The sequence below is a fragment of the Pygoscelis adeliae genome, unplaced genomic scaffold (assembly GCF_000699105.1).
Source record: "Pygoscelis adeliae isolate BGI_AS28 unplaced genomic scaffold, ASM69910v1 Scaffold171, whole genome shotgun sequence".
In the NCBI taxonomy this organism is placed as follows: Eukaryota; Metazoa; Chordata; class Aves; order Sphenisciformes; family Spheniscidae; genus Pygoscelis; species Pygoscelis adeliae.
In genome coordinates this window covers 2059503-2074859 of record NW_008824186.1, presented here as the reverse complement: position 1 = coordinate 2074859, position 15357 = coordinate 2059503, and the positions used below count along the sequence as shown (strand labels likewise).

Sequence of the window (15357 nt, the reverse complement as noted above, 5' to 3'; positions counted from 1 at the left end):
TACAGATATTTTTTCTGTTGATCCATTCTTAAATACTCTTAATAATTTTTACCTCAACAGTGGCCCATGATTCAAAGGCTAATTATAGTCTGGCTTAAAAAAAAAACAAACACAAAACTTTTATATTTACATCAGTCTTTCATCTCAAAGGGGGTGGGGGGTTCCTTGGTCTTCTATAGTGAGGCAGGGCATTAGAAACACCTGGCTGCTTCTCTTCCATTATTTTGTATGTAATTTGAGTAATGTTACTGATCATTCATTCTTTCCTGAAGCTTTATAGTTCTAACCAGGGTTTCTTCTTGTACCTAAGTCTCTTCAAGTCTTTAATTTATATTGTCCTTCTCTGCGTCTTTTCTATCTGATGTATCCTTTTTCAGATGGGGGTGACCAAAACTGAACACAGAATTCAAAAGTGAACACACACTATTCAAGGTGAGGGAATATCACTAGTTTTATATAAGGCATAATAATTTTCGATATGTCTTTGTCCTTTAAAAATAAATACTGATATCCTGATTATTTTTGCTCTCAATTGTAAGATATTTTTCTCGAGTAATCTGTAAAGTTGTCTAGACTTCTTTTTGTTGGAAAGTTGGTTAATTTATAATTATTAATTCTTATGGGTAATTAATTAATGAATACTGTACATTAATTTTCACTATGGTTTACTCTACACCATGTATGCTCTACTGCCTGTCATTGTGTTGATCTAATTGCATGTTTGAAATTCCTTCTGAAACCCATCACAGATGCACTAGAGAACAAACTGTTCTTTATATCCTTCATCATCCACAGATTTTGTCATTAGGTGGTTCATTCCCATTGCATCCTTCAGATTATTGAAGTGTACTTGCCTGTGGGTTTTTTTTTCCTGAGTATTGTCACCTTAATTTGCATCCCTCTAGCCTGGAGTCTTTCCTAGGTTCTTGCAGATCTCTTAGAAAGGTTTGCACTCCTCCACATTCACGATGAAGACTGGTAGTTGAAGAAAATGAAATGTACATGAGAATACTCGTTAGAATGCCCCTTACTATCTCTCATTGACTTCCTCACTGCATCTGATATTTCTCTTAGACCTCCTTTCTTTAGAAGAACAACTACCCATCTCACAACCCCTATCTAGTTATTTCTTTCATAAAGTATATGCTTATTATGCTAGTAATGGTAGTGGGGAAAAAAGTGTTATTCTCAGGTTTGTAATCCATTTTGACTATAACTTGCAAATTGGATTCGTTTACATGAGTTCTTTTGATCCATAGGATGGCTTCGAAGAAGTCATTAGTAAAAAAAGATAAACATCCTACCCTTTTGATGACTTCTTTGCATAAGTATTCATTACAATGATGACAGTGTGCTGTATCCTGAGCAGATGACGTATTAGGCATTGTCGCAACGAACAGTAGTAATTAGGGGTAGTAATGTTTGGCTTATATGAGAAGAGTATAAATTTTGTGATGCATGCTCATATTAGAAACGCTGTCTGCATTTACCTTCAACTATATGAATCTACAGAAGCCAAAAATTATGGAGAGAAAGTATTAAAATTCTTATTCAGAGTTTTTTAAATTGCAAAGTGAAAATGGCTTGATAAGGCTCATATGCCTGTTTGAAAGGAATTTTACTGCAAAACCTGTAATGAAGAGGTAACGCTGCCAAGGATATACCAGCATTCCCGATGTCCAGCACCTTTGGAGTAGGCAATAGCACCTGGGGAGAGGAAGTAGCTCAGTGTTCCTCATATGGCACTGTTACCTTCAGCTTCTGGCATGGAAGTTGGTATAGGTGGTGGCTAAAGATTTTGGTCTTGGAGAGAAATCACGTGGATGTATTGAAAGGAGTGGGGGACATGAGGGGAGGAAGGCTATTTATATACTCTTCTCTCATCTGGAGAGTGGCAACCTGGTGGTCAATAAATAAAACAATGGCACGTGGTAGACAGTAGATATATTGACCCTTTCACACTGCCAGAAGAGAAATAGAAATAAAAATTGCTCAGTCTTTAATCTCATTTCCTTGATATGTGAGGGGGTACCTATAATTGTTATAGGACCTTCAGTGGGAACATTTTTGAGAAATTATTTGTGCATTCAACAGAATTTTTCATAAAGTTAGCAGTTCCAGGAAGCTGCTGTTTTTATTGTTTTATGCTGTTCTTCAGTTGTTATTTGGTACATTAACTGTTGGGTTTTAGCTTTTTCATTTAACTTTTGTTCTAAATTGGATTTCTGACCGAAGACTTCTAGATAGTGATCATTTGAAATGGCTTGACTACTTACAGTTTTTGTCATGACTTATTTTTTTAATATGGCTAATTCGTGCTCTTTATTCTTTTTTTTCCCCAGTGTAAGGGTTGGAAGAACTTTTCTGTTACTATGCTAAGGTTTTGATTTTTATGTAGTTTTTGCTTGTTTGTTTCTTTGTTTTTTAACCCTCCCTCGAGGAATTATTTCATTTTTCTTCAAATGTGCTTATTTTGTTGCTTCATTCTAAGCTGGCTAACATGCTGAAGCTAAATTATTTTATGAAATGTTCTGGTCTTTAAGCTAGTTAACAGAACAAATTGTGTGGTTTCTTTCCTCATAAGCTTACAAAAACCTATAGAATAATATGTATATTAATGGTCTGTGATGTAATAAATAGAAATGTGACTATCCAAACAAGCAGCTGAAGCAAATACTCATTTGCGTCTTTCATCTTTTTAGATATTTCCAATTGAAAAGTCTGCTTCAAGAGAGTTGACTTGAGCTGTGCTGTGTCAAGCAAGAAAGGAGGATTTCAGATGTGTTAATCTAGGAATTGTTGCTTAATAAAGTGAATCTTTCGAGTGTAGTAATATTGCATTTCAAATTCTAAGTGAAGTTTTCTATTAATGTTTTTAATCAATGTTTAATTAGCATTGATAAGAAATTTATGTTTAATTAGCATTGATAAGAAATTAACATTGATAAGAAGGAAATAGATGCTCTCTCTGTAAAATCTTGTTTTGAATTTAATTTAAATACATTTAAGTAAGATTTGGTATCCTTAAGAAGTTTAGAAAATTCTGATGTTCTCCTTGTTGATGTTTTGGTGTGGGAAAACAGATGCTGTTTACTAAGTTGGGGACTACAATAGCTTCTGGTGTACTGAGCATCTTGTCATCTGCAGTAGATACCAAGCAGTAGTGTGTGTGGGTGGTGGTGGTGTTTTGAGAGAGAGAAGTACTAAGTTAGTCTTTTTTGAGTAATCTGATGTTAAAGTGACTGGGACATCTGGAGTTCTACCACTTAATTTAATGTCTATGGCTGTAGTTAGGAAAGGAAATACCTTCCTTTTAAGCTGTGTGTAAAAATATTTCTTACATGAAAGAAGAGCTGTGGATCATCTTAAGAAAATAAAAATTGAAGAATGACTCCCTCCTCTTTAACGCTTTCCTCCCCGATTGTCCAAATAGATTTTTAACTGGAAGTTTAAAAGGAGAGCAGGAGAAAAAAAAGAAAAGGTGCTTTTGAGCATACCACTAACAAACTGTTTTCCTTTATCAAAAATATTTGAGCTGGTTAAAACCAATCTAAACATAATCAAACCCAGTACAAGTTCCCTTGTAACTTTGTCTGCTGTGGGAGAGTTGCTCCATTTTAAGGACCAGCATGAGGCCATGGTAGGAGACGTTGAACCTGAAAAACAGCGAATTTTACATTTCTGTGGAGCAGCAGCTCTTCATCTTCCTCACTTCAAGCTAGCCTGAAAATGATTTTTTTTTTTGTTCACTGTACTGTAGCGGGGTGCGGGTAGCCCTGTTTGGGAGCACATTTATTTCTTCTTCCTTTCTGGATGGTAGGTCAGGCAGGTGTTGGGAAGTGAGGAGCACCAGTTTTGCCTCTCCTTAAATATGTCCCTTTTCCTTAGACTTGTTAGCACTTTTATTGGTATCGCAGAACTACTTGGTATCCATGAAAAACTAACAGATCACTATATTGTGAAATACAGTAAACGTTTTTTTTTTTTTCATCATATCTACCCTTATCGTTCTTTTATTTGCAATCCTGTCCCTCAAAAGAGACGAGTGACAGACTGACTGACTGTGGCTATTTTTATACAGTGCACATATTAACTGTTGAGTAAATAAATGTAAGAGGTTTTGAAGAGCTTATTTTAGCAGAAGCATTTGTTAAAGCCCCTATATCCATAGGCTGTGTGTATATTCATTAACTATTCAGAGCTGTAACATAATACAACAAAAGGAAGCGTATTTTAACAGAGATCTGTAACAACCGTACGCAAGCTGGCACCCAGCCAGCGGCCGAAGGCAGACTTTTTACGGCTATTTCTAGTCTTGTGGCATCTAGAGACATTAAATTTATTTCTCAGATAACGAAACTAGCTAATACTTACTGCAGTGTCATGATCCCGCATTACAAAAATACGTTATGTTTGATCCCTAGAAGTTTGTTGTAATCAAATCTTTGAAGGCAGTGGAAAACTGAGCCTCTCCAGTTTTACCGCCAGTGTGACAAGATTTATCCTTCATATAATTGCATCCAAAATGGTTTGTGACAAGGATGGGAAGAACTGAAGCGCTGGCATGAACGGAAAGTGCATAAATATTTAACAGACTATCCTGTCCTGTAGACTTTCTTATCTGTGGAAAGTCTTGGATTTTCCCCATAGCAGAAGCCTGGTGGTTTCACTGGTCAGGGATGGGGCAGAGCGTCGGGAGTTCTTCCCCGGCGGTGAATGTGCATCCTTGGAGCTTGGAGTATGTCTACGTACAGCTTCTGCCAACTATTCCTTGTGAAAAGGGATGGAGATGCTTCGGCTCTTGGTCTACTGTATACTAAAAAAATAGCTTCTCTGTCCCAATGTAGTATGAAAATAGGAATTTGTTCCCAATCCAGTACACTTTGGTGAATTAAAGAATATTTTGATAAATGTAAAAGTCAGAGGAGAAGATAAATGAGATATGTAAGAATGTACTATGGTCAGAGATTCTGTTTTGTATGTGGAATGTCAATATGATACACCAGCATGTGCTGAAGTGTAAGATTTTAAGCTTTTGCACAGGTGAGAAATCACGATTTTCCCCACCAGCGGGTTACCTGGTCAGTTGAATGCTACTGTTCTGCCCAGCTGCAATGGGAATTGCCCTATTAGTTTTAACCACCTTCCTACTGTTCTGTGGCATGTTAAGCTAACAACGGATTGTCTCTTTAAAAGTAAATCACTTCATAGTGTGATACTTTAAATAATACTTTACGACTCCAAGCCTCTTTCTATATTAGCATGCAGATATATTTTTTTTCTTTTGTTAATAGCTTGAATGAAGTGGGAGGGAAGGTTTAAAAAGAACAAAATGCAATTAAAATGGATATCTGTGAAATACTTGAGTTTTGTTCCACGTGAACAGAAATGTTAAAAGCCCCTTTAGCAGCTGCGTCAATATCAATTTTTCTGGTTCTTGAGTACAGAAATAAATTCAAATGCTGCTGGAGCCTCTTTCTATATTAGCATGCAGATATATTTTAATTATTTTTTTCTTTTGTTAATAGCTTGAATGAAGTGGGAGGGAAGGTTTAAAAAGAACAAAATGCAATTAAAATGGATATCTGTGAAATACTTGAGTTTTGTTCCACGTGAACAGAAATGTTAAAAGCCCCTTTAGCAGCTGCGTCAATATCAATTTTTCTGGTTCTTGAGTACAGAAATAAATTCAAATGCTGCTGGTTAAATAATTCACATTTGTTTTAGGTGAAAAATAAGACCTGGTCTCTTTAGCAAGTGCAATGGTTTCATTTAAGTGATTTAAAAATTGATCACATTGAACTGTTTTGAGTGCATTAAGGGATTTGCACTTATGTAATTAAATTGATATTTTAAATAGCTTTAAGTGTACTGTCTAGTTGGGAAGTGTGCAAGTGTATTTTCAGATAAAACTTTGTTTGCTTTTGAGATTAATGACTATTGTGTTTAGAACGTAGTTACAGGCATATGACATTGGACAAATCATTCGGGACATACTCGAGGAAAGGCAAAAATGTTGAATCAGTGACATTCTGTTTTTCAGGCATATCAATCATTTTGATGTATGTAGCAAACTGATACTTGTAGGAAAGAACATCTCGGAGCTGCAAAACTCTACCACAGATTATCTAGATAAAGAAAAATGCAATTTCTGATGTTATGGTTTTATTGAAATAATTAGCCTGTGTTTTCAAATAACAGATCTGGGTTGGGGGTTTTATTTTGTCATACTGGGTTGTTGAATTACCTTTTTTCCCTAAGGAAAAAATTCAGTAACCATGTTTAATTTGCAGAGCACCAGAGATCATACTGGGATTGCCGTTTTGTGAAGCCATAGACATGTGGTCGTTAGGGTGTGTGATTGCAGAGCTGTTTCTTGGATGGCCACTGTACCCAGGAGCACTGGAATATGACCAGGTAGTAGAATAAATTTCACAAGCATATGCACACTTTCTGCAACTTAAGAATTTCAGATCATTAAATCCAGGATTTCAAATGTTAATAACATCCCCTATTAAGTAGAATTTCTTCAAGTGTGTTCAATGCTTTTAATTTAGTCTTATTGATTGTCCTAGAAACATAAATCGTGTTTCTAGACCAAACTGTATATTGTGCTGCTTTTCTAAATTAAAGTTCAATTTGTCCTTCCCCCCCGCCCCTTATCTTGCAAAATAAATGTTAATATTGAAGCTGCTTTTTCTGATGGAAGCCAAAGTTTGTGGCCACTATCATTGCATTGTAATCTCTCTTTCACTTGCCATGAATGGGGTTGATTCTGGAATGTCTGTTCAGATTTCCGGATTAAGTTGCCTTCTGCGTAATTCCTGATGCTTTCTGGAAATCCAGCATAGCTCAAAGATTTGAGAGCCTATACTTCACAAGGAATGAGAATCAACTGTCGCAGTAATACTGTATATGTGCAATGATAAAGCTTGAAGCTGTTGAAGTTGTGCCTTTGCTTTGTTGGAGTTTTCAACTGCTGATACCATTGGCATTAGTGAGCTGACTCTAAAAAAAAAGTTGTTTCTAATGAAAGATCTAGAACATTTTCTATTTAAAACACTTAAGAGAGAGAAGTCTTTAATTTTCTAGCATAATGTGGAAATTTGGAAGGACTGTAATCAGCATTCTGACTTATTCCCCCTGGTTTTGAACTTTGAAAGTGAAGAAATCTCCTGAAAATCCCAGATGTAACAGGACTGGCTTGTTACTAACTTCTACATTTTTGATTCAACATTCAGTTTAGGGACAGTTCTTCCAGCATGTTGTTTAGATTATTCAAATCCTGATCTTCATGTAGTGGGCTTTTGGCTCCCTGTGCTTACAGATCAGGCCTACTTTTCTAAAAATCCTTTTGTTAAAACCACTGTCAGGGGATATATTGATTTTTTTGTGTGTTGATTGTGGTAACACTTCAGATTTCAGTTTCTTTCATTTACACAAAATTCAGTGTTTCATGGGTAGGAAGTAAGCTATGAGTGGAACATGGGTTGAGGCCTTGATACATTTAAAGACCTTTGTGCAGGGTGTTGCTGTTAAAATGGAGAATGAAAGAGGAAACAACTAACAACCATATAATTCATTATGTTCTTTAAGGAAAAAGTGAAGGCGTTTGTTTTTGGAAAGAATCTGTAATACTGTCTCAAAAATTTCTGAGAACTTGGCAAATTTATTTACCTCTTATTTTGAAAGAAACTGCAGGAGAAGATCTGGACTGTCAAAAAAAGTGCCAAAATGTGTAATTTTCAGAATTACTTTCACTTTTCACCCCATACTGCTGTTAAAAGGGATGCTGCTGTGGGTGAGGAAGGACTCATAAGCCCAGTTCATGGTCATCTGCATCATAGGCAGATGCTGCTTCTGGATGTGGAACGTGGCTTTGGGCCACATCTTCAGTCACTTACGATGCAGTAGGGATTTGAATGGTGGAGAATGCTGGCCATATCCTGATTCTTTCTTCAAATTAACTTGTGATTTGTCATGGTGGCAGCCCAGACTTAACATGTGCCAACGGGCTTACATAGCTGTGAGCCTCTGACTTCTGTACAGAGAGCAGTAACAGTGTAAAGCTCAATCTCATGATTATGAGGATGTTTTTTCAGAATAATACGGAGTCTCATTTGAAAAGAAAAGACCTTCTTTCCCCCGCTGCACCACAGCTATCTTGTTGTGTATGAAACCCAGGCAGATGAAGGCAGTTTAGTACGGTGTGCAGAGCGCCTACCTTCATAGTGCTTGTTGGCTCATCTTTTCTCAGTTTTAGACAGCCAGGTCCTTATGACAGCGTATTCCTGTCACTTGTTTCTTGCCGTTGTAGGCCCAGGGCCAACATGGCTCGACTTCTGGAAACTGCCGGACAGTGCAAGTAAACAGCATTGTCACCAATGACAGCCACCTTCCAAGATGCTGTACTTCATGGAAAGGACTACATGGATTATGGGTTAATCTTGATGCCCATAAGACTTTCTGCTTGCTTTACAAGTGAATACTGAGTTTAAAAGACATTTAGTTAGACAGACATATCATTCAAGTTCGCGGGAAGCATCAGTTAATAACTTGTCTGATCTTCATGTCGGAGAAGTTGTGGTGAAAAGAGGAGCTGTAACCTCCTCTGCAGGAATTACCTTACTTTAGTCAGCCTTGTCATTGTGCTCAAGCAGGTCTGCAAAACTTGCTTCGGAGAAATTTGATTCAGGGTTTTCCTCAGTGTACACAAGTACAGCAGTCGTACGAGAGGGCTTCCAAGGAAATTCCTTTCCTCCTGCTACATGGTGCGTGTCACCAAGTAAACAAACAGGCAAGGGCTTTGTGCTGCATTTCCCCTTGTCCCCCTGGCATGTGGCAACCAACACACTAGTCCTTGAAAGGAAGATCTTAGTTGTTTTATTAATTTGTGATTATATCCAGTAACAGCTGTACCTCTCAGTGGAAAATAGCATCTTCTGAGCTTTAATACTCATTAAAAACAGGTACAGGTGCTTAACTGCTAAATTTTTGAATAAACACATTGTCTTTCCCCCCCCCCTAATTTCTAAGACTTCATAATATGCTTAGAAAACAACTGAATGATCTAGAAAGTGTTCTGGTCAGAGTGGGATTCTCTTTACTCCCTGATGTAGGGAATTGTCGAGGATACCAGCAGTTGGCAGCATTGCATACAGTTCCTCCCCACTTTGTTCTGTCACTTATATTTCAGCAGAAGCCTCACGTGTACCTTTCCTCTCTACTGCCCATCAGTTCTTCTCTTCTCAGGTGCTCCTAGCTCGCAAGTTGTCTGTCGTCCATTGAATTCATCTTATCTCCCAGTTTCTGGTTTGGTGTATTTCACCGCTCTCTCCTTTTGATTTTTTTCCTTTCTTCCATTCTCTCTTACTCCTTCTCTACTCCACCTTTTCCAGGGGCTGGCCCACACCAGCAGCTCCTCTGTGGAGGCGTGTGGCGTGGGACCCTGCCCAACGCCCTTCAGCCCTCGCTCCCCTCGGACCTTCAGCCCTGGCTGCTGAAATCCGTACTCCCTCCATCCCGACCTGCAACAAGCTCAATTTTCAGTTATTGCCAATTATTCTTCCAATTCTTCTTTCTTGAAGGTGTTTTTTTAACTTTTAAAGAAGTATTACTTCTGGGATAACTCCCCCCTTGTACAGTGAGTTTAACATTGCATGCACAGTAATGAAAAAAACATCATAATGTGTTGTTTCAACATATTTCTGTTGAAGCCTTGACTTAACTATTTTAGGTAATACTTTGTATCATCAACAGGTAATGAAAAATGCGTAGTAAATTATCTTCTAAAATAAATGCATGTTAATCATTTCAGTGGAAAAGAGCACCTGACCATTTCAGGCATAAAGCTAGTCCATTCCCATCGCATTCAGTAGCAGATTTTCTGAGACAAGGACAGTGTCTTTTGCTGGATGCCTAGAGGTTGTGTGTGCACTCCCTTTCCAAGTGGAACATTTGCTTGAAATAGAGGTGTGTCAGATGTGTAAAAAAATGATACACTGGAAACAGCAAACGGGGAGGATTTTTATAGTGGTGTATAATGAGAGTATGCCAAAAAAAAAAATCATCAAACTTCTGTACGCAAACAAAGCGCCCCTGCTAATTTTCCTGTTTAGAATGAAAATATTGCATTGATTTGAATGGGTTGAGGAGGTAATGACAGCCACTCTCCCCAGCTCCTCATTGCTGTGACCAAACTTTAAAAACTTGCTTATATAGGTCACCTCAGAGGTTTGTTTATGTATGGGTTTCTCTGAGTGATGGAGAGAGCAGCATCAAGCATTCGGTGTTAGGTTTCTCTCCTATGTAAGATGTAGTTGTCGAACTACAGTGCTCTGAGGATGGTTCATTTTGCCATTTTTTAAATGAAATGACAAGTTTTTAACTGTGTGGTTCAGATTTTGAAAATCAGAGGTAAATTATTTCCAATGGTGGTGGTGGATTTTTTTTTTTTCTTCCTCAGATTCGTTACATTTCACAGACTCAAGGTTTGCCAGGAGAGCAGTTGTTAAGCATGGGAACGAAAACTGCAAGATTTTTCTGTAGAGAAACGGATGCACCATATTCTAGTTGGAGATTAAAGGTAAACAGTATAATATAGTAGAAAACAGTATATTATTTTGTGAGCAGAGAAGCCACAGAGGCCAAGATTCACTATGATATTCCACATCATCTGTGATTTTTATCAGTCCTCGCTCTGTATCCCTTCCATTTTTCCCGTTCCCCAAAACCAGCACTCCGAGCTCATGCCCATGTTTCCTCCCCGCCGGCTGGCCCAGAGGCAGGTCTGGTGCAGCTGCCAGGCTGTGTGTGGCTGGGCAGCCAGTGCACGGGTGCCAGGTGGAGAGAGAGCATTGAATTCAAATTAAGCCTTATATCTCCAGAGGTACTAAATGAGTTTTTTTTTTTTTTTTCTCTTGCTTGGTCACTGCTTTTCACTTTGCTTTAAAGAATTTGTCTCTGAGGCCCAAACTGCTCTCTCAAAATTTGTTCAAAACTGGCTTCAGGACCAGAAGTTCCTACGAGAAAGGGGATTAAGAAACAATATGACTGTGTACAGCTCATTTCCTTCAGATCTCATGCTAAAACAGTCTTTGTTGGCTGAAAGCTGCAATACAATGAAAGTAATTAAAATAATGTACTTCTACGATCTGCACACCTTCCTTCTCTCTAAGCAACATTATTGCACACTGGCCATAAGAGAGCTTTAACTTCCTAGGCAAATGGGGTTTTTTTGGGTTTGGTTTTGGGTTTTTTTTTTTTTTAAACTGTACTACTACGTGGCGCTGCTTTGCCAAATTTACGGAGGACTCGGGGAGTCAGGAAACAGTTACAGTTGACATAAAACTTCTGCAGTAACAAACAGCTGACAGCTCAAAGCACCAGTTGCGTAACTCTCCACAGTAACTCCGTCAACCCCAGGCGAGCGCTGGGCCGAGCAGCCGGGGCCAGTACTGCCCAGCCGTAACGTTGCCGGCTTGGATTATGTAAGGATTCTCCGATTACACCGCCCTGATTATTCCAATTTTCTGGTTTTTCAGGCAGTTGATCATTAGGTAACAGTTTACAACTGGCTTCTCTGTATCGGAGAGCCTAAACGAGTTCTTGATGCAAACAGCCCTCCCCATTTTCAGAAGCTGTTACCTTTCAGAGGTTAAATCTCTCACAGCAGACTAAATGCTGTTTGGGGGGAAGAAAGGCGTTTTGGTACGGACCATTGGTTATTACTTGCAGTTTTTGTCGAAGTTAATTTTGGAAACTTTTCTGTAATCTGTATGTTGAAAAATTTTTTTTCCCTGCAGTCCTGTCTTGCCTCCTGCAACATGGACTCTTAAAACCTGCCTCCTGGTGCTGTCTATGTTGAAGGAGGAAAATTGTAACAGAAAGTGGTATTCCAGCTCATAAATCGCTGATAGGTGATCACGTTCATTCTCTGGGATTTGTTTGTTTCATACTTCAGTATTTTAAAATACTTACACCAACTGTTGTGTATGCAAAGGAATAAAAGTATAAAAATAACAAAAGAAAAGAGAAAGCAAAGAGAAACTGAACAGAACCTGCCTGGTTTTTGTTTTATTTTTTTACAGTGATATGATGTTGCTGCTGTTTGGAGTTAAAAGTCTGAGTTTGAGGAAATGTGTAAAATACAAGTAATAGAAAACCTGTGATATATAAAATATAAGCACACAAGAGTGTCATTAAACAATGTTTTTCCAGGCTTTCAGCACTTCCTGTGTGATTTACAAACCATCTATTTTAATCCAGTACTGTGATCACTCAGATGTGAAATTCAGTAGTTTTTGTATTTTGATTTAGAAAATTAAAGTAGTCAGCAAAGCAGCATACAAATATACCATTGAAATATTATTTTTTAAAAAAACAGGTTTATTAGGCCAATAAATATGTAAAGTTACTTTGTAGCTGTAAGTGTCCTTTATTCTCAACTTCTAAACTCAGCTTTCCTTTTCTTTTTTGAGACATTGGAAGAGCACGAGGCAGAGACAGGTATGAAGTCTAAAGAGGCCAGAAAGTATATTTTCAACAGTTTGGATGATATAGTGCATGTGAGTATTAAAGCATATTTTCTTTGCAAAAGGAATGTGTGATTTTAAAACATTTTACTGGTTTGAAATAAACACCTTTTAGAATATTATTTATTGTATATCAGTCATATCCATTATACTCTGTACATGTTGCTCTGAGGAAAATGTCTAGCTATGTCAGTCCTTTGGGCTTTTTATAAAGATCTTCCTTTGTCGATGCTTGTCTTAAACAATGGTACTCATCCTTGTGGTGGGAGGAACCCTTTAATTTTGTGTATAATGTATACTTTCTCTTACACGTTATCTGCCATTCTGGGTAAAAAAAGAATGCAGATGGATCCTGCTATCTTAACTATATAATTTCCAGTATAATTCTGTTATCTTAACAATATAATTCTCAACATAATTTTTTTTTCCTTTTTTAAAAAAAACTTAACTGTTTCCACACTTTCCTTTAGCTTTATAACTCTCTAGTCAATAATATGAAGAAATGTTTCATTCTCTTCCATATCCTGAAAAGAGAATCAAATCTTTTTGCAAGATTGGCATTAATACGCGTTTGAAATTCTTTTTTGAAGACCACCTCTGTAGTTTTAAGTTAGACCATATAAAGATCTTTATCCCAAATCTTACTTTTTAAATTCCAAGTCCCAGACTGGAATAAAGCCTTCAGGGGTTTTTAGCTGGGGAGGGTGCAAGGGGAGTAGTGTGTGTCCAGAAAAAAGTCACCAATTCCAAGCCAATCGTACTGGGATAAGCTAGCAAATTCACCGTGCCCCACATGATAAAATCATTGAATGTTAGTATTTTATAGCAGAAAGCAATAGCAGAAAGAGTTAAACCATTATGCATGACTTCTATCTGACTGTTTTGTTCAATGCCAGGTGAACATGGTGATGGATTTGGAAGGAAGTGACCTGTTGGCAGAGAAGGCAGATAGGAGGGAATTTGTCAGTCTGTTGAAGAAAATGTTGCTGATCGACGCTGATTTAAGAATCACTCCAGCGGAGACCCTGAACCATTCTTTTGTTACCATGAAGCACCTCCTTGATTTTCCTCATAGCAACCAGTATGTAACACACAAAAATTAATTTTTTTAAATCTCCATTATAGTGATTCATGTGTATAATAGTGTTGTTTCATCTGCTCTCAGAGAGAAAAATCTTTTGTCATTTTTGTAATGTCTTAGAGAATTCTTTCAAGTGCTTGCAATATTAGACACATCTGCTTGGTCAACGAAACTGTTTGAATAACTATGTTTTTTTTCTGAAAAGTAACAGTTAGTGCAATAGAATTCTAAGTTATCATTTATATGCCTGGTTGATAAAATTCCAACACTACAGAAACTTGGACTTGATTTTTGGAAGTATGAAGAGCCTTAGTTCCTGTCAGTCATTGAGAGCTAGGGTAGACATTTCCTCTTGAGATGAACATCTCAGATACCTTCTCTTATGCATTGGTTAATATGGAATATATTGAAAGTTTTCTTGCAGTTCTGGAATTGTGTATTTCACTGTGGATTTCCTAAAGTGCAAGCATTTCACTGAAAGAAAGAGCTTTCCATCCATTTAGTTTACTATCCTCTCTGCTTGTACGCAGTTGTTAGAAAACGGTGTTAGATACAAGGAGCAGGAAATAGCAGTGTTTTTCTTGATTTTAAAATATGGATTACAAACGCTTGACATGAATATAGTAATAGCAGTATTTCTTTTTTCTACTACTGTGTATGATGCCATTCTGTGAAACTGGGAACTCTGTGGGCTTTGAACTTTTTTTTTTCTTGTTGTGGGGAATTGTTTTATACATTTAACAACATGAAATTCTAATTAAAACAGTTTATTTTCTGGTTTTGATAGAGTGAAGTCCTGTTTTCATATCATGGATGTTTGCAAATGCAGATCAAATTTGTATGACTTAAGTAATCGCAATAAAACATCACTTATGAGACCAGTTGCCTCAGGCAGTGCAGCTAATCTGACTGCGAGCTTTACCAAAATTGGTCCAGTAAGAAGTCAGGTAAAAACATTTTTTTTTTCTTCTTTTAATTATAAATTCTATTAACACAGTTGCTCTAATTAATTTCATAATTGAAAAAATACATCTAGTAAGTGACAAAATCTTCTGTCTTTTACTCTCATCTTTTCCTAATGTTTTCTTCAACCAACCAACCAACCATTTAGAATTCAGTATGTTTCAAAATTAAGTTACAAACTGGCGTTGCCATAGCAAAGCAGTGCTGTATTATAGTGCCCTCCGGTGGCCAAACGGGATTGCTTACTGTAAAATGTATTTGGAATTTTAATTTTTATAAGTTATTTTAGTTCTTCATCATAGAAGCTGGTGGGACAGGTGTGTGCGAGATTTAGATTCACAGTTATAATGTTGCCTGTATTGAATCTGTTCCCATAGGCATTAACTGCATCTACCCATTCAGTTTTGCACCAAGGGATACCACTGCAGGCAGGAACTGCTCAGTTTGGTTGCAGTGATGTTTTCCAACAGGCGTTGATTATATGTCCTCCAACTATTCAAGGTATGTTTAACTGTAATTTAAGTTACAGTTCCTGAAATGTGAGCGTTACTGACTGACTGTTAGCAGTGTTTGAGTTTTCCATTATATCCACTTAAGCTATATATTTAAAAGAACTTAATTATATCATTAAAAAAAAAATCAGCATGTGAGTCAGATCCAGGTACATTGCACCTTTCTGAAAGGAGTAGCAAATCAGCTTCTGCAGAAAATCCAGAGTCTATCTTCATATACCACACACATATATATGTATAAGTATACACCTCCCTCCCCCCTCCCTCC

General features: G+C 37.4%; 1 protein-coding gene across 2 annotated transcripts in view; it reads left to right on the top strand.

The window, feature by feature from the left end:
- The window catches only part of HIPK3 (homeodomain interacting protein kinase 3), a 116522-nt gene that overhangs the window by 85128 nt on the left and 16037 nt on the right, over positions 1-15357 (top strand). For both annotated transcript variants that reach the window (XM_009334499.1, XM_009334498.1), the window contains exons 3-8: positions 6294-6417; positions 10466-10585; positions 12480-12566; positions 13430-13614; positions 14402-14561; positions 14955-15078. In XM_009334499.1, the coding sequence (XP_009332774.1) occupies positions 6294-6417; positions 10466-10585; positions 12480-12566; positions 13430-13614; positions 14402-14561; positions 14955-15078 (800 nt within the window). The remainder of the gene's footprint in view (positions 1-6293; positions 6418-10465; positions 10586-12479; positions 12567-13429; positions 13615-14401; positions 14562-14954; positions 15079-15357) is intronic.